Genomic DNA, 20105 nt, shown 5'->3' with positions numbered 1-20105 from the left:
AAAGTTTAGAGTGGAGATTTTGTGAAAAGTTAAGAGTGGGGAATATGTTCCTGATAGATAAAAATGCAATAATTGCAAAGAGATTAATTTAAAGTAATCGTTTATTATAAACAGAGATGTAGCCAGAAGGTAGGTTAGTGTTTTTTTTTAAATAAGCAAGCTTGAAATATGCTCTGTATCGAACTGAGAATATTTTTGATAGTAAACTGGATCCTAATTATTTTTATTCATTTATTAGTGCAACCATATAGGAAACTTTTTTAAATTTGTACATTCGGTGTCATCTAATCTGCAACAACAGAAGTCATACTGATGTTACTTTAAGTTGAATTACGCGTATAACTCAGGCATAGCAAAAAAAAATTTTTTTCAATGTAATTAAANCACACTTCTTGGAGTCGGAAGGTATGAAACAGCGGTTGCAGAATAAAAAGAAAATGATAAATAACAACAAAAAAAAAAGAGTTAATAGGGGGTATGGCCCCCTCTTACAAATATACAGTCCTTGCAGCGTGATTCCATACTTGAAATAAGACAGTTATCATATCCTGCGGCAATTTCATACCTTCCGACTACAACGAGTGTTACGTATAATAATGCGTGGGGTCCCGCAGTGGACTGATCGTTAAGACACGGCTGCCAGCAGATCACCGAAATCAAGCATTACTGGCTGCGGTCAGTGTGCAGGTGGGTGACCACTTGGATCAGTCTGCGTAGGGTCCTCGTTAAACTGTGCAACCGTAAAGTGCTCGACTTCGCGTGCAGGTCGTCGGGCTACCGAAGAGGGGGTACCATCCCTCTGCAGAGGATCAAAATTGTGATGGCATGTCTTCGGATTATCCTCAGGGATGTTGTTTAGTTTTAAAAAATTTATTATTCATTGATATTTAATTTTCAATCTGAATATAGTACTTTAATTCTTAATTGTAACTTTAAACGCTAGCAGCATCAATTCATCATATATCATTTATTTTGTTTAATTCAAATTCATAGATGTCAGCTCAATTTTTGTTTGAGTCTGCGCAGTAGTAAGTTTCATTTTCAAACCTTTACTTTCGCCACGGAGCAAATAATATACATACGAATTCGATGTGTTGTAGATGGTTATAATTTTCTTTTCGGGACCAGCTCCCAAAGATATTACGATGATACGTTCAAAATTGTTATTTATCGATAGCTATTAGCTATATTAATTTACGAGGTGAGTCGTTTTTATGTTTTGTTGTCATTAGTTGTGCTGAACTGTTTGAAATTGTTTTCATGTTTAATTAACTAAATAATTTGCTGCTATCTTATTTTCAACTTGTTTTGTTAAAAATTTCAATTTAAGTTTATATTTTGTGAAATCAATTATTATCCAGTATTATTAATTGTTCAATATATTATTTGCAGAATAAAATGTTCTCAAGATTCTTAATTTGTCAGGGTTTAAATTTTACAATATGTATATATATTTTTTTTCTTTCTCTCTTTTATTTTGGTAATTAATTTTAGCTGGTCCGTCGTTTTACAATTACAACTATACAGATGTTTTCCAGACCGTCGCTAATAGCCCATTGTACAGCTCTAGTGTGACGTAAATGAACTACAACAACAAATAATGCGTGTGTATTACAATTGTCGTCAAAGGGTAATACACACGCATAATAATGCGTGTGTATTAACGAAGAATTTTTATTAAACATGTTTTTCTTACTTTTTTCACTATTTTGTGTTAATTTAGGTCAAAGTAAGCGAAAAAATATTATATTTAGCATTTTAATTATTTTTGTGGTTATGAAGTTAAGTGGTTATGAAACACAGCATGAAACACCGGTGTCTTTTTCTGCGTTAAAGGTAAAATCTTCCTAAGACGGCTCACTTCCAAACAATAATTTTTCAAATAAGCACTTATCAGAAGTTATTTAGATCTAAGAAAATCAGTTATTCGGAATTTTCTTTCATTTACAAAATTAATAATTGATAAATTTTTGAGTGTAAATAAAAAAAAAAAATTCTTCATGCTGCTTTTCTTTTGGGTTTTATATTTTAGTACAAATATAATTCCAATAATCTAACAGATTTTTAAGCAAATGTTTTATAAAATTTAAAAATAAATTTTTGCTTGTCATTGGACTTATTTTAAAAAAAAATTACAAAAAATAATTTTGCTTGTTATTAGATTATTTTGAATAAGAATTATATTATTATTAGAAAATTTTTTTTTATAAAAGGGTCACCGGTGTCCCATCTGCATCAAAGGGTTATGATCAACTTAGACAGATGATCAATTTACAGAGATGATCAAGTTTCACTGTAATAAGTTAAAGATCATTATTAAGTTATCATATGTTAATTAGTATTCTGAATGAGTCCATCAAAATTAAGGCTCCAATTATCAAAACTTACTTTCAGTGTAATTATTTAGGCAACATTCATTATCTACCGTAAATAAAAGTAAAATTAAAAGTCACTTTCAGTCATGAATAATTAAGGTGCGGACTTTTATTATCCTCGCCATTTTCACACAAGAGTAAAATTGTACGCTTCTTTTCACCGTAGGTCAAGCTATTTCGCCGAAGATCACTCACCCACGCACTTCTGGCTACGAAACTTAACCTTTGTTCTAAACTAAAGACAATGCGTAATTTTTTTTTTTTTTTTTGCATTCAATTGATCGACCCATTCACATTTCGGTGAAAGAAAAGGAAACTTTATAAATAAAACTTGAGAAAGTGACGGGTATTCTTTTTTAACGGAAACTTATTTATTTTTATAGACTATCAAAAGAATTTTTTTTTTGTATTAGATGTGAGCCTTAAATTAAAGACAATCGCTAATTAATTGTATCATTTCAATGAGTTAAATTTAGTAACTCTCATACTTTAATTGGTGTTATATAAAGAATGTTTTCTTCCTACTTTCGCTTACGAAAACTGGATTCATAATCTTTGCTTGCGGAAGTTTTGAATTTTTTTTTAATAATGGAAGGCTACACGTTTTAAACTAAAAAAGAAGGGGGGGGGGCTACCCAGGATCGGATTAAGGTATAATGTTGCCTGGGCTCCTTGGGGCCCTCTTATTCAAATAGCTAAAATTTTTCTACGTTCAGAAATATTTAAGCTCTTGATGAAATTCAATTACAGTTAAGCTTGTTTGCAGAAATTCAAAAAGAAAAAAAAAACTTCTTTAAGGCTTTTAATTTTTTTAAATAAAATTAGATTTGAAATATAAAATACGATTAAGTGTTTACGTCAGAAAAATCCCCATGTACGAAATTATAAATATTAAGTAGTAGTAGGAGCAATGAAACATACAAATTTTAAAAATAGAAGAAGCAAATCCGAATTTTTCGTTGTTACTAAACTTGCTATATTTATGCCAAACAACCAACCACATTATATTTTACGGTTTTGTAGATGATTTCATAAAATAAGTTAAGCATTTGTGGCTTGAAAAAAAGTGATAATAGGGGTAATTTGTTAAAAGTTGGGTGAAGGTTAGAAATTTGAAAAAAGTTTTAGTAGTATAAGAAAAATAATATTTGCATTTTTTATTTTCCGAAATTCGGAGTCAAAATATAGAATTCATTTTTAGTAATTCTAAAGAAAGATTGGAAAACATTTCCTTTGAAAATATCTAAAATATTTTTAGAAAGCTCAATTAACTCAATTATACTTTTGTAAACTTTAGAGATCCCTTGTTAGACCCTAAAAATCTTTTGGGCCTAGAGTTACAACCCCAATAACTCCCCTCGTTATCCGGCTCTTGTGGTATTACTGGGAGAATAAAAAAACTTTCAGTTATTTACTTTTGAATGATAAAGTATACAATTACGATTCCTGAAAATATAAGTTAAAACACATGCTTGTTCTCAGGGGGTATAATGATACATCGGAGACGGAAGAAAAAATCGCTGAAGCTATCAATATACACTTAACGATCGATATAGGACATTTACACCGAAAAATAATCAACGATAATAACGTGTAGAGCCACAGTAGTTCTGGGGAAAGAGCGTTCACCTCCCAACGAGGTGACCCATGTTCGATCCCAGTAATCCCAGCTGGGATTCGAACTCCGAACCCGGCTCGCACAGACCACAGTCCTGACGTAAAAATATTCTACTCTGGTAAATACTCTAATTACATAGGCCTATTTGTATATTTGTGGCAGTAGTAAAAGTACAATAAAAGCAATAAAATATGGAACATGAAATATTGTTGTCATACTTCTATCAATGAGTAATTAAGAGTCGTGGTGGCTCAGTGGTAGATGGATTATGGGTTAGAGTCCCCTTGCCGTCAGGCTAACCGTGCAAGGTTGTCGCGGTTTCTCTCTCCAAGTAACGCAAATACGAGTTAGATCCATCAAAAATTTCTCCATGAAGGCAAATTTCTTACAATACTTGATTCAGGGGTTCTCTTGTCTTCTGAAATGGGTTCAGATTTGCAAGGCTGCGGAGTTGAACATGGGTAGTCGTAAACTCAAAATTGGGTCGGCTGTTGAACGACCGTTGTAAAGTAAGAAAGCGTAGAGCCACGGTAATTTAGGGTATAGAGCGTTCGCCTCCCAATGTGGAAACCGGATTCGAATCCCAGCGATGGTTGTTCGATACGAATTCTGCACCCAGCTCGGACCGACCACAATGCTGACGTAAAATATCATCAGTCATAGATAGATCCAGGGTTAGAATCCCCTTGCACTCGGGCTAATCGTGGGAAGTTTTACTCTCCATGTAACACAAATGCAGGGATACCTTTAAAAAGTTCACCACAAAGTCTTGTTTGTTCCAATACTTAATCCAGGATTTGCCTTGTTTCAGGGCTCGAAATTTTACCCGTCCCCGAGGATGGCTTGACCAACAATATACTCGTCCTCCTTTGAAACTAACCAGTCGCTTCTAAATAAATAAAAATATAATTTTCTCATATTTATTACAAGCATTTATATAAATTGCACAAAGAATTCGTAGTTACTAGGATTACATTACACAGTAACAAAAGAAGTAACAGGTTATTAATATTAACCCAGTATTTCTTTTATGTAATAATTTATTTTTTTTATGAAATAATTTAAATGATTAAAGGTCAAGTTATCTGGAATGTTAATTTATCCGAGGGTACTGCGCTTTTTTAATGAAACAAATATGACGTTTGCCAGTTCCAGAAACAAGCCAAATGATTTACAGAGGTTTCTGTACAAAAATCTGAAAGGGGTTTTCCATTTAGGTAGATGCTCATAATTGCATTTAACGCTTCTTGTTTAAGACCAGTACGTAATGTGTGTGTGTGTTTTTTGTAGTAAGTTCATTGCTGAAAAGGTCCTTTCAACCGCTGCAGTACTCACAGACAGAGAAAACATCAATTCCATCATGCGCAGTATGTTGTTGTATCGTGGGTCATTTTGCTGCATTATGTCTTTATAAATAGCTTGGGCTCGGAGGGATGAAGAGTTCTGGTGTTTAGCGATGTTATGTATCTTAAATTTTAATGACACCCATTCTTGAGAAAAATTTTCTTTATCTACTCCTTCAAAAAAGATTGCAAGATAACAAAAATTGAAAGTGCATCACGAACCTTTAACGGGAAAATGGCCGTCCGCGCGGACGTCGGATTCGAGAAATTCGTTGTCCGCTAGGAATTTTTGACCGCCGAGGACGGGCGGACGGGTGGTTTTTCGAGCCCTGCCTTGTCTTCTAGGTTGGTTTCAAAATTACGAGGCAATGGAGCTGAACATTGATTGCCGTAACCCAGAATTGGGTCGGCTGATAAGCGCCAGTTATAAAGTAAAATAAGAAAGTACATGTGTGAAAAAAAAACCTAGTTTTTGTTCAATCACAAAATTTTAACTTTTTCTTACTAACGGTTCGTTATCAATGTTAATTTTTTTTCCCTTGTGCAAAAATTATCACCGTAACTTTGTAATAAAAATGCAATATATTGCAATGAAACACAAATACCTTTGGAAAAATCATTAGCGAATTTTGCAAAAATCATTAGCATGGCATTTTCTCTATTTTAGTAATAAAAACGAAGTTCCTAAGTACGAATACATGAAAAGCTAACAATTGTTATATTTTTGAGCAAATCTGGTGAAATTTGTTTTTATTTAGTTCTAGATTCCGACAGTGCAGTTATCGAATAGTAATTTTATATCTTTAATTGAAAATTACATTCAGTTTCTCAGATTTTTTTTTCTAATTTGAATAAAGTTGGAAAATGCAATCACATAAAATCAATGGCATGAAATGTGGCTCAGAGGATAGAGCACTCGCTTCTGAGGCGATGTTTGAATCGTGAAGGCCGGTCGATACGAATTTTGCACTAGCTCGACTGTCGCAGCATAGACAGTCAAAGACTTTCAAAATCCATATCAAGAATAGAAATAGAATGAAGAAGACCAGACATCTATAGAATGGAATAAAAGACCAGGCATTCAGATATCCAAAATAGAAAAAGTCAAAGAAATCCAGAAACTGAAGGGGATAAAAAGAACTTCTAGCGCGACTGTCGCAACAAAGACATTTAAATCCGGAATGGAAATAGAATAGAAGAAGACTAGACACCCCCAGAATAGAATACAATAATAGACCAGACATTCAAATTAGAAAAAGTCAAAGAAATCTAAAAACTGGCAGATCAGATTCGACAATATTCATCAATGAAATTAAACAGATTTTAAATTTAAGCCCAATCCTTATTTATTGTTTTAATTATTTTTTTGCTTCATTAGTTTTCTCAAAATAATAAATTTCCTAAATAGCTGAATGCAAAAATAATGAGGGAAAGGTTGGGAAATGTTTCAAAAGTTGTGGTTTTAGAACCAATATGGGTATCTTGAGTTTACCTGCTTTCCCGAGGTGGGATTTAGTCACCCTATGGAGTTATACTAAGGGGGTAAATTTAAAAAATGCTATTTAGACAAGAAATGTATTGTTTCCTATGCATTGTTTTACGTTAAGATGTCAAAATCAAGCCAATAGAATGAACATTTTGGAAGTTATCTGGTTTTTGTGAACAAAAAATTTCAATTATTGACTTAAATACGTATTTACAGAAGTGTCTAACAGTGCTATCTAGATTGGACGTTTGACATATTGTTTGCTATGTGCTTTTTCATTTTTTATTTTACGTTGAATCGAATCATATAGAACTAATAATTTAGAAATTATAGGTGTTTAAAGCGTTAATAGATCAAAATCAAACAATTTTTGCATACTTCATGTGCTTGAGACAAAAAGTTTGTAGTGCAAAATATCTCATATTAGAAATATCCCGTACTCGCTTATTTTTCATTATTAATCTTTTTCTCTGTTCCAAATAGTAAACGAAATCAACATCGGAACAATTCATATCCATTTATTTTTAATAATTTGTTTAGGGCGCCTTGGTTTGAAGGGCATGTAGAAGAATATGGCTGACGCATATTCTTAATATAAATCGTGAAAAGAATATGTCTGACTCAAATTCTTTTAGAAAAGTTTAAGCTAACATGGATTTTAAAATCGCGATTTAAAAGTCATTTATAAACAGTTACCCTTCATGCTGCATTTCAAAGGACAGGATTGTTTCGGATATTATTTCAGAAACTTATTCAGCAAAAAATCATTTAAGCGCAAAAATATTAAAAGCGTAAAAAAAAAGACAGCTCATGTTTGAAAAATAATGAGCATCTGACAACACAGATGGAACTGAAAATGACTCATTTTTAACCGAGTATTAATTAAGCAAAATTTCAAGAGACTGAATGAACACTAATAATCAGCGACGTGAAATAATCGCCCGGTTGAGGTCAAAAGAAACCCTGAAAAAAAATGGATTAGTAACGGATTAGAAGTTATTTTCTTTCATTCTCAGGTAGGCAAGGTTAATTTATTGTGAAATAGAGAACATTAGAAAAAAATAGTCCAGTAAAATTAGCCTTTTTCTTCGAAAAAATTAATACACAAGATATTTTTTGTTGAAATTGTTGCATATCATTAGAAGTGAAATCTGCCATCTCTTCTGAATGCTTCCTTTCTTTTTCGAATAAAATCAGGCTGAAGTGGAAGTGAGCATAAACAGAAAAGTAAAGCATATTTCTTGATGTATATTTTTAAGCTGAATGAAATGAAATCAGTCTCCAGACGATCGGTCTAATAGCTTAGAAATTATAAGCGCTTTATGTAAAAATTGTACTTGCACTTATTTGCACTGAAATTCTCAACAGACAATTGAGGTATTGTTTTGTAAGGTAGTGTTGATAATATAACACGTCAATTACAAATGATTACAAAGCACAAATCAAAAAAATTAATATTTCAAAATTTGCAAGGTGTTCTTCTGCATTAAGTATTGTTTTATTTTTATCTTATTTACGGAACTGATATTGCTTTCTAAACAAGTAAGATATTTTTGCTAAATACTATTTTTAACGCTGAATCAAATGAGATTAGCACAAGTCCATAGAATAGATAGTTAAAAAGTGGCAATGGTTTTTGTGTATGAAAAAAAACTGTTTCTTATACGAACTTAGATAAACACATAACATTGTAATCCATGAACTATCAGAACATGCTAGGCATATTTTCCAATTAATTTTTTGTGTTGCGAATTAAATGAGACTAATTTCTAAATGATTGGATAAACTGTTTAGAAGTTATTAGCTTGTTTCATGAACAAACAATACGATTTTTTACTTGGACTTATTTACGCATATTACTTTGCTATACGGATAATTGAGATATTATTTCTTATGTATTTTTCTTACTTAATGAAATGAAATAAAACACGAATCAAGACGGTTAATATTTTGAAAGTTGGAATATGTTTCTTTACAAAAGCATTACTATTTTTGATTTGCCCTTATTATGAACTTATAAGTGCACTATTTATACATATCAGGTATCTTTTTTTTGTTTCTTTAAACTTCCTAGCCTAGAAGACTCGCCGCGTAAATTTGATTTTAGTGAATTATATAATAATTTGATTATAATAATTTGATAATATTATAATTTGAATATAATTTTAGTAAAAGAGTCATATAAAAACACAAATAAAGTCAGATAAAAAGTTCACGCATCCAAAATCAAAAATCTTGGAGAAACATAAAAAATTTATTAATCCATACAAATTTTATTTTTTAAGAAAATTAAAAAGAAAACAATTTTTGCTCTTTGGACTGAAATTATCTCAAAAAATGTCTATTCCCTAGAAGCCTTGTGATATTTTTCCATTAGCTATTAATAAATAAACCTTTCCGAGCTATCGCAAAATGTGAATGAGAAACATTCAGTTTATATTTCATTACTTTCCATCGTCTCAAATTTGTTGTTTAGAAACGGAGAAAAATTAGGTACTGCTCTTTTGAAAATTTACTTCATTTGTGGAGGTGACATTGGAACTGTAATCAAACATATATAGTTTCCTAGCCCCCCAATTTATGATTCAATATTTTTTTAAAAATTTCCCCCTAATTTTAGAGTCAGGAACCCAAATATGTTTTAAAAAAATTATATGTTAATTTAGAGAAAGTACGTTTTTGTGTTTGATTCCGTAACTAAATTGATATTTTGCATTAATTACTTAGCACATCTGAAATCATCCCCTGGAACCATTAAGATTAATACTTAGTAGGTCAAAATCCGATCATTAGAATGAAAGTTATTCAGGATGATACATATAATTATATATTTTTGAACGCTGTACATTTTAAGATGATTCTTTTTTAATGGAATAAGATTAAAATCGAGCTGATTAGATTTTATGAACTGAAAAATGACAGTTTTCGTGAGAATGACCCATATATATATAGGAAACAACACCTTGTTTTATGTGTTTAACAGCGTAAGATAAGTACACGAATAAAATTGTACTTTTTGTTAATAAAACTCCTATAACTTCTAAACTATTAATCCGATCGTACTGAAATTGGTCTCCTTCAGTTCAGCATAAAAAATTGCGTTGCATGTTTCGATAGTTCATGGATAGCAATGCTCAGTGAACACATTAATGCGTGCGAAAAGTAGAAATTTTTATACATTAAAACTGCTGAAATTTTTGAACTATTAGATATTTATCGACTTCTATGTGTATATTCTTATTCGGTTTAGTGGGAAAAAATAATTCGAAACAATTGCTAACTTGCTTCGTTCGCAGTATCAGAAGCGCAAATAGGCATAAGTGTAAAGTTGTACTTTATGTGCGTTAAATGCTTATAGCTCCTACGCTACTATTCCTGTCTTCTCAAGATTGGCCTCATGCATGGTGCAAAAATACATAGGGGAGCCATCGGGAAATAATCGTCGCCTGTCTGCTTATAAGGAATTTTATTACCCCCTCAAATCCCTTCGTTTTTCCCTCAAAAAGGGGGAAAGTGTACAGAGGAGAGTAAGATAGTTTGCAGGAATTATGTATAATAACATAACAAAACTTTTTGTCAAAAATATCTTGGGTAATAATTTTTCGGAAAAACACATATTTCTGTTATAATTACTAAACCAACAGTGTAATAGGCTGTCATTTTAAGAACCGATTTTGCTTAGTTGTTACTTTTCAAATGCCATCAATCATAAATGTATCAGTAACGAAATTTTTGTGAATTTTCTCTATTATTCTAAAATTTACCATTCTCTATTATTCTCCATGCCGACCAGGTGGCCGAGTAGTTAGTGTGCCTGACTGTGGAGCCGATGGTTGCGGGTTCGAGTCCCGCTCAGGGCATGGATGTTTCGTTCTCTCTCTCTGTGCTCTATGTCCTTTGTTCTGTGTGATTGTGTGTGAATGTAACCCGTTTTGTGGTTGTATGACGTAGCCGACGCTACTCCACAGCCGTGGCTTGGCCATAGGTGTTCACTGGGTAGCGATAAGAGAGTAGCAATTCTGGCATTTCTGAGGCCAATGGGAAAAAAACTATAATTCTCCATTACTCTAAAAGAACTTTTAAAAAGTGGAAAAGAACTTTAAAAAAGGGAAAAAAGAACTTTAAAAAAGGGAAAAAACAACTTTATAAAAGGGAAAAACAACTCCAAAAAAAGAGAAAAAGAACTTCAAAAGAGGGAAAAATAATTTTAAGGGGAGGGAAAAGGAACTTTAAAAAAAGAGAAAAGGAAATTTCAAAATGAGGAAAAAGAACTCTAAAAAAGGAGAGCAAAGTGCAACTTTTCTAGAACGGTAAGAAGTGGGAATGATTAAGCTTAGACCATATACTTTGTAAAAGGCTTGTGACCAGCAGCAATTAAAATTTTTAGGATAAAAAAAAAAATTATTGCAATTATGTTTTAGGCTAGCTGTAAAAGTACGTATTTTTTTTTTAAGATATCAATTTTTGGTAAAATATTGTGTTTTTATCTCATTTAAAAAAAAATTTCCAAAATAAATCCTTATCACCCCCAAAAGAATGGCCATTGAGATGTTTTTTTATATTCCTTTATATACTGGAAAATAAAGAATAGCATCAAAAACACTTATTTTTGATAATTATTAAACTGGAAGTGTAATGGACAGTAATTTTAAGAGCCGATTTAGCTTAGTTGTTACCTTTCAAATGCTACCAATCATAAATATATCAGTGACGAACATTTTGCGAATTTTCTCTATTATTTATCAAAAGAACTTTAAAAAAGAGAGGAAAAAATCTAGGACATTCCAGTGGAGAAAAAAAATAAAGTTATTCTAGAAAAATTGTTTTCCCCTGAAAACGATGGAATAAGTACAAATTCTGATAAGAGCTAATTCAGAAAAATTAATTTTACAATTAGTGAAATTAATTTTTCCAGTGCGGTATAAAGCAAATTGGTGATTATACAACTTTTCCAGAACGCTACGACGTTACCATGATTAAACTGAGTCCTTACTTTGTGAAAGGTATGTGACCATTAGCAATTAAAACTTTTGGGATTAAAAACAAATTTTATTTCAATAATGTTTTAGATTAACTATAAAAGTACGCAATTTTTTTTAAGATACCAATTTTTTAGTAAAATACCATGTTTCATTAAAAAAATTTTAATTTTTAATTTTTTTTATAAAATAAATCATTATCGCCCCCAAAAGAATCAGCCCAATAGACTCCTAGGAAGCTACAAACATTTTTCTTTTCATAATAATATTTGACTTTTCGATTATGTAAACCATCATAAACTAAATCCAACTTATTTAGGTGGAAAAGATACTTAGTCTGAATTACTACTTTCATCAACCTTACTTACTTATTACTTAATTTTTAAATTTGATAATAACTGTCTTAACTGCATTTTTATGCAATTTAATTTACTGAAGCTGCATAGACAGTATTTTTTATTATAACTTTTTCATCGAAATAAATTTTTTATGAACTATGCATTTATAAATTGAGAACTTTATAAGTTAATTTTAAGCAAAACGAGCAAACCAGATCCTGTAAAATTTTTCCCCAAGTTTCTAAAAAGGATGAATTGAATATAATTATTCCAGAAGATTTTAACTTTTCTGGTTGTAGTTTTTCTCTCATAGAATTATTTAAAATATTGATGAAATAATTATTATTAAATAAAGAAATATGACGTCCCGAGGAAAATAGGAAATGGATCGTTCAAAATGTCAGCTGGCAAACGATTGCTAACTTTTTAGGAGCTTAAAAACTTGGAGCGCGCTCCAAACGTTCCTTGTCCTGGAACCCACCCATTGTTTGGATTTGTATGTATGTTTTGATTTTTATTTTGAAGAAATCTGATAATCAAAAACCAATTTTTTTTTTTAATTTTTAAAATATACTTGACAGTAAGGCTCAAACTGTTCTTTTCGGAGAGATAGTATGAATAGTTTAAAATTAAAAATTGCCTCGAGTTTAATCACTCATATTGTGGCTTTACTACTTTCTTTGGTAAAAGCTTTTCAAATTGCACTCATAATGGCGAAAATGAGTAAGGGCACTATTAAAAGAGCATAGGAAGAAAAAAAAAGTACATATTTAAATTTTTTGCATGTTATTTTTTCATATATCTTTATATGTTTTTGCAAATGTTTTTGCAAATGTTTGTGTTTATGATTGCAATATTTTTTTAGATTAATTATTTCACAGTATCACACGTTGGGCGATAAAATTCCTTAGTTATTCGTTTAATTTTCTACATAATAATGAGCTCTCAATCATCCTAGTCTTACTTTTGCAACAACCCGTATGTAAGCTTTTCCTCATGGCGTTCTCGAAAAGAAGAACCACGGAGAAACAACTCTTATTTTTTTCTATGGCAACAGTAATGCAGAGAAGCGCATCTGTTGCAAAGCGAAAGCCAGTGAATCAGAAAATATTTTTCTATTTAAGATGTTATGCGTCTCTCTGCAAGTGCTCATTTTTTTTCTTTCTAAGAATTTATTGAAATATATGCATATTGTATTATAGACATGTGTTATATTTTTCAATTAAAGTTATAAATATACGGTTGTTATTAATAAAGCTCGAATGCGAGCACTTAACGGTAGAACAATTTAACGAGGACCAATACCGCACACCCTCGGTCACTATACAGGTAGATCAAAGTAGTCTCCCACCTGCTTATTGACAGCAGCCAGTGATGCTTGACTACTAACAACCGTGTCCTTGCGATCAGTCCACTGCGGGACTCCTAAATAATGATCCTAAGAAAATACTAGCACACTGCTATTGTTAATATCGGAAATCAGATGTTGCTACTATAATCACTTTGCCTCCACACCATGCTATCTCAAACGCAAGCTTTTCAAGCTCTAAAATCGAAGACATTTGGAATTTATAAGCTGATCGAAATGGTCACCCTCCCGCTTACAGAAACATATGTCATTTAATTCATAAATTACATAGCTGTTTTAATTATTATTTTGTCATTATTAAACTTATAAATACGTGTTACGATTAATAATTTTGCCTTAAGTGAACCCGGCTAAAAACAAACTTTGATTAAACTTTAAAACAATTGATTTAATTGCATTAATAGCATATTTAACTAAAATAGTCAAACGACTACCATAAAAAATACAGTATTCTAGCTATTAACTGAGTGAAAAATTGTTTATTGACGGTCTTCCCCTAAAAAGGTTAAACAGCCAGAATTTTATGCGTCCAATCCCAACCATTCACAACCAGAATTTTATACGTCCAATCCCAACCATTCACAACCAGAATTTTATACGTTTATCCGCCACTTAATTCCTAGATGCTGGGAACATACTGCAATTTACAAATAATTACTTTATACGTCCAACTATAGTTCCACTAGGTTTATCCACCACTTAGTTCCTAGATGCTGGTAACATACTGTAGTTCGTAAATAATTACTTATTAATTATTTTAGCTGATTATTTTTTATTCAATAAAGTTTTATAGTTAGGACCTCCCTATACTGTGCCACTCAGTGGGGTCTGTTGAATATTGAGAAATACTTTTTCTGTCATCTTATTTCATAAAATATTTGGTTAGGATAAATGTTAATTTCTACAATAATGTTTAAATTACAAGCCAAATTAAATTTGATAAAAATTTAAAAATAAATTTTTATCAAATCACTTTTATCACTTTTTTTAAAAAATTTGCAAGTAAAAAGAGTCCTAAANCAATTAATGTCCGATGGCCCATTGACTTGAAAAAATATTCTATACATATGAAATTGACTGTGGGCGGGGGTACCCGCTGGGCGGGGCTACCTGACTCTCCCCTAATCTTATTTCATAAAATATTTGATTAGGATAAATGTTAATTTCTACAATAATGTTTAAACTACAAGCCAAATTAAATTTGATAAAAATTTGAAAATAAATTTTTATCGAATCACTTTTATCACTTTTTTAAAAAAATTTGCAAGTAAAAAGAGTCCTAAAATAAACGTAACTATTCTTAATTTTCATTTGCGTTTGAAACGAAGAATGCAATCGAATTGTGTTATTTTATTTTGACAGCTATAACTTAATGCAAATTATCCGAACATGTAAAGGCTTTAAAAAGTAAAAAAGTTAGAAAGGGTTAAATAGTTTCATTTATTTACTCATTTTTGAGGACCTCAAATTAAACTGAATTGTTAAGCTTTACCAGCATTATTAAAAAAATTAAAATAAACACTTCAACATTTATGTGGTATTTAATACTTCTATAAATAGTATTTTTAATCCATACTCACAAAAATTAGTTCAACTATGAATTATGATGTGGTTCAACTTGTCATGTAGGTACCTAACCATAACTCGATACAAATTTGCTGCAACCTTAATAAGAATTTAAACTGAAACGTGCTTCCGTCCCCATTAAACCATAGTATCGTCTTAGCGCGTTTATAAAGTACAATAATATGGTTCAACTTGGTGTATGGGTGTCGAGTCATAATCTGATACAAATCTGCAGCAACCATAATAAAAATTTAAATTGAACCGTGTTTCCGTACTTTTTAAACCATAGCATTGACTAAACAAGATTCAAAAGTACAATAGTATGGTTCGACTTGGCATATCGATATTTAGCTATAATACGATACAAATTTGCATCAACCTTAATAAGAATTTAAATTATTGCACCGTGTTTCCAATGCCCTAAAAAACATATTATCGTCTTAGAAAGTTTAAGAAATACGATAATATGGCTCAACAAGGCACCATTTTAAGGCTGCAATGAGTTTGAGTGGTATTCTGATTCAATGGGCTCCGAAATTTTCAACAGCGCATTCTATCAGAGATGGTTTTAGTTAATTAAATGTTAATGAACTATTTAATTTCTCAATTGCACACTGTTTGCTATTTCCCTATATCAATGAAATACCGTTTTCAACGTCTCTAAAATCTCATCAGAAAATACTCGGTAATGTAATCACTCAAAAATTAAAGGTAAAAGTTAAAAATCACAAAGAATAGTGTTTCAAAAAAGAAGTTCTTATCACCTAATAAAAGTAAAAAGCTCCTTTTTATTGAATGACTTTCACCTTCGCCCACTCTTAAGAGCGCCAAAAAAGAATGGGACAGATCATTTGCATAAAATAGCCCTTACTTTAATAGAACAGAATAAAAATATTCCACAAATTCTCCAAGAATCATTCACGATCGAATTTGTAACCTCGAGGCGCAATAATGGGGAAAGTAGGCCACTGGACTTCTCATCCTTCCTCCCTTCTCTGATGCGGTTTCTTGATTGGACAACTTTCTTTTTCTATACCAGGTTAGGGGGACCATCTTCTTCTAATCTTCCGCTATAGTGTCTGGCTAATCAAACAAATAAATAAAATAAAAATCATTTTTTACCCCCTACTTGTCTTACTGATTAAATCACGTGGTTGCTGCCATAAAAGAACTTTTTAAAAGAAAATCTGGCTATTTGTCTTCTTCGCTTGTTATCGTCTGCAGTGCTCGTAAACTTTTAAAAAGGATTTTTCTTCATAGTTACTGATGATGAATTCTAAGTTTAGTAGATTTATATGGATGCAATAGATTTATAAATATTACTTTTGGATTTATATTTAAAAACGCAACCATTCAACTTCTTATTACTCGGCGTTTAATTTTATTTATAAATGAGCTGTATATCGTTAGTTGCCAACTAATTCCTTTTTCGTAAGTTTTTGTTTTTAAATTTTGTATAAATTAGTAACTTATAAAACATTTAGCACTCATCCCTAAGCGTGATGGCGTTTTCTAAATCATTATCAACCTTCATATTCTTAATATGGATGCGAAGTTTGCCAGGACTATTACTTATAGTAGCTGGCGAAGCTACCACAGCTTCTACGAAAGAGGTTGAATTCATCGGTTGGAAACCAGTGGGGAAATCTGAATCTTTAAGCACGTCAGAGTTTGCCGAAAAGTATCCAGACATTAAAAAGGAAAATGAATCTGATAGCGAGACAGCCGAAACTCGAAAAAGCTTTGTTCTGGTATATCCTCCACGACAGCAATCCTCACCTGCGGAAGAACATCAAAATCTCAGGGATCAGAAAAATCATGAGCGTTCCAATGGAGGTCCTCCTCTGAGAGCATATCCTACACAAACAAGATACCACCGACAGATGTTGAACTTTGCAGCTTCTGAAGGAGGCAACAGAAGAGCTCCTGGAGTTTACCACAGAACGAAATTTCCACCTGTAGCAAATCCCCCTCCTTTACCACCTCATGCCGTCAGACAGAAAACAAAGCCAGTACCAAACTTTCAACCTGAATCTACATCTCAGCACCAAGTGCAAATTCAATTGCTTGATGGATACATTGTACCACCAGCAGGAGGTGAGTAGTTTTAATCCATTTAATTTTCTTCTATGAAGTATGACAACTCATGTTAATTATTCTTTTCCCGATCTCCATTTCTTAATTGTGATATTATTTCATTATATCTAAGCAATAAATTAGTATCAATGATTATTTTGAAACTGAGTAATATAAATCATATCGTAGTTAGATCAAATTTTTTTTAATTATGATGATATTTCTGAGGATGCAGAAAAAATTCTATCTATGACTATTTTGGAGGTGTATAATCTAAAATAATATTGAGAGTATAAGTAAAGCTAATTTTAAAAATATAGTATATATTAATTAATTGAATGTATAATTATCATATAATTTTCTATCGATAGAATAATAATAGTTTTCTTAAAATGCAAAAAATGCTCTTTCAAAATTTATAAGTGACATCTTGGAATAAATTAATTATGGAATTTTCAAACGTAAAGTAAATGAATGTATAATTTTCTTATAAAGGTAATAAATTTATAAGGGTAATAATTTATAATAAATTTTATATAGTGGAATAATAACTTTTTTACATAAAAATAATAGTTTTTGTAAAATAGAATAAATTTTATTAGGAAATTTCAAATGAAGTTAAGTAAGTGAATGCATAACCTCGGTAAAAATTGTGTGTATATTAAGTAATTGAGTGTTTATCTTTCGTACTTCGGAAAAATAAGCTTAAAAAATGAAAAATATTTAATATAATACCTACGTTAAGTAATTAAATGTAGGATTTTCATAAAAAAATAAATAATTAAACATAATAAAACGCTAAAGTTCAAGGAAATTAAATATTATCCATTATTGCAAATATTTAAACCTCATATCCATACTACTCTTTCTAACACCAATAAAAAAATCAAGCTTTATTTTCGGTAATTGCACATATATTGAGTTTTAATTTCATAAACATAATCGTTAGATAAATAAGTTTTATTTCACTTTAAGGCATAAAGTTAATTAAATTCAGTTTAACTATTTCATAAATCTGTAAGTGATATTTAGTCAATAGGATGAAAGAAAAAAAGACATTTTGGATAAAAATAAAAATGTTTTGATCTATTCTTAAGCATATAAGCAACTGAAGGGAAATATATTTTTATTTGAAGATATATGAAGGGATTTTTAAAATTGAAGCATAAACTGAAATAAAAAAAAATTCCATTTGTATAACGAAGTTACTATTAGTTTCTTACTTTCAGAAACTCCTCACATGATTTTCGCAAAAACAACGTTAGGGATTCGTTAAGGATTTTAATTATATCAACAATGTTTTATATTTTATCTTTAGTATAAAAATAAACACCGGTAATATGATATAAATATCTACATCTTTACTGAAATTTGAATTTGTCTGCATTTCAATACTTTTAATTCATTTACTTTCTTATTTTTCTAAGAATCGATTAATTATTGAGTATGATTAGTTTTAAAGTTTATAATCATGAGACGTAATTTAGTCAAAAACCGCTTTATTAACAATAGATATATTTTGCAACATGGTAATTTTTTTCTCTAATTTAAAGTTAAATTATATGTTTATTTTTCAATTCATGATGATTATTACATTATTTCCTCATTTATGAATACTATTATATTATGAAAATATTTACCCCAACCTGCCCCAATTCTGGGCATACGGGTAAATGTTTATTATATTATACTATTATATTATATATTACTTTCTGGTTGAAATTTGATGTTGTTGTTATCAAAAAGAAAAAAAAAGATACCTTAGAAAAATTACATTTATTTAACCAGTAAATTTTGAAATATCTCTGACATTAATTACTCTTTTAAATATTAATTTTCTGATATGCTTTAGTTTCCTCCAAAAACTAGAAGCTAAACACAGGCTAGTTTAATAAATTCAAAGTGAAATTGTCTTTACAATGTTATTAAAGTTATAGTTTTGCTCTCTTCAACATAAGCAATTAATCTAAGATGTGCTCTCAAATTTGTTTATTTAGCTCTTACTAAATATAGACAATAAATGTAGACCAAATGTGAACTCTAAATAAATTATAGAAAATTATTCAGGTTATTTCAGTGAAATGATTAAATATGATTCTGTAGTTTTAACAAGGCAGTAAATAATGTTCCTTGACGACAAAACCGCTTTACAAAAGCAAGAAACTGTTTTAAAATAATAATAAATTGAGATGTTCCTTTAGCTCAATTATTAAAATTAATCGTGTAACTTAGTATTGACCGGGTAACAAACATTGTTACTTTAACCAACACTTAAATTAAGTATCTTTCTATGATTTTGTATTATGGATGATACATTCAAATAAAATAAAAAAAGAAACACTGGAAGTAAATATGTATATTTTTGAAAAATATAGCTTATTACGAATTATGAATAGTTTTGCTTTTAATAAAGAATACTAAATTGTAATTTTTGAACAGAAGTTTTATTAAGAAAAAACAAGAAATAGCGATTTTTACAAATTACTAATTTAATTTACTGTCTTAGAACAAAATAAATACGTTTATTAATAAGTTTATAGAATTTACGAGTGTTGAAACAGACATTGAAAATAAAAAATGATTAAGGAGAAAAGGATTTTTTTCAGTGTCACAATAGTGATGAAATGGAGCATGTAGCATTAAATAGTGACATTTACGCCTATCATTTTTTATTTTTTTCTTCATAATGATAGCTATAAACTTTTAATTTATGTGTTTGATAAAAAAAACCTGAACAGTATCACATCATTCTTTGGATTTTGGACTTTTTTCGAAAATATCGTCTTCATTGAAGAAAAAAAAATTGGTTTGAATATGAATTATATTTGATTATGATGATAATAACACTCGTGTAATATGAACTAAATTTAAATGCATACATAAATAAAAACAAACAAATATAAATGAACAATGCTCTTGTTTTTCATTTTTATTTTTTATAATAATTTGATTATG

At 30.3% G+C, this 20105-nt stretch overlaps 1 protein-coding gene across 1 annotated transcript in view; it reads left to right on the top strand.

The window, feature by feature from the left end:
- Window positions 1–16062: 16062 nt before the first annotated feature.
- The window catches only part of LOC107444096 (uncharacterized), a 42837-nt gene continuing 38794 nt past the window's right edge, over window positions 16063–20105 (top strand). The window contains exon 1 of the mRNA XM_043052321.2: window positions 16063–17171. Within this exon, the coding sequence (XP_042908255.1) occupies window positions 16577–17171 (595 nt within the window). The 5' untranslated portion in view covers window positions 16063–16576. The remainder of the gene's footprint in view (window positions 17172–20105) is intronic.

This window comes from Parasteatoda tepidariorum, chromosome 5, assembly GCF_043381705.1.
Source record: "Parasteatoda tepidariorum isolate YZ-2023 chromosome 5, CAS_Ptep_4.0, whole genome shotgun sequence".
NCBI lineage: Eukaryota > Metazoa > Arthropoda > Arachnida > Araneae > Theridiidae > Parasteatoda > Parasteatoda tepidariorum.
Note: the sequence above shows the minus strand (reverse complement) of the source record. Positions and strands in the feature narration are given on the sequence as shown.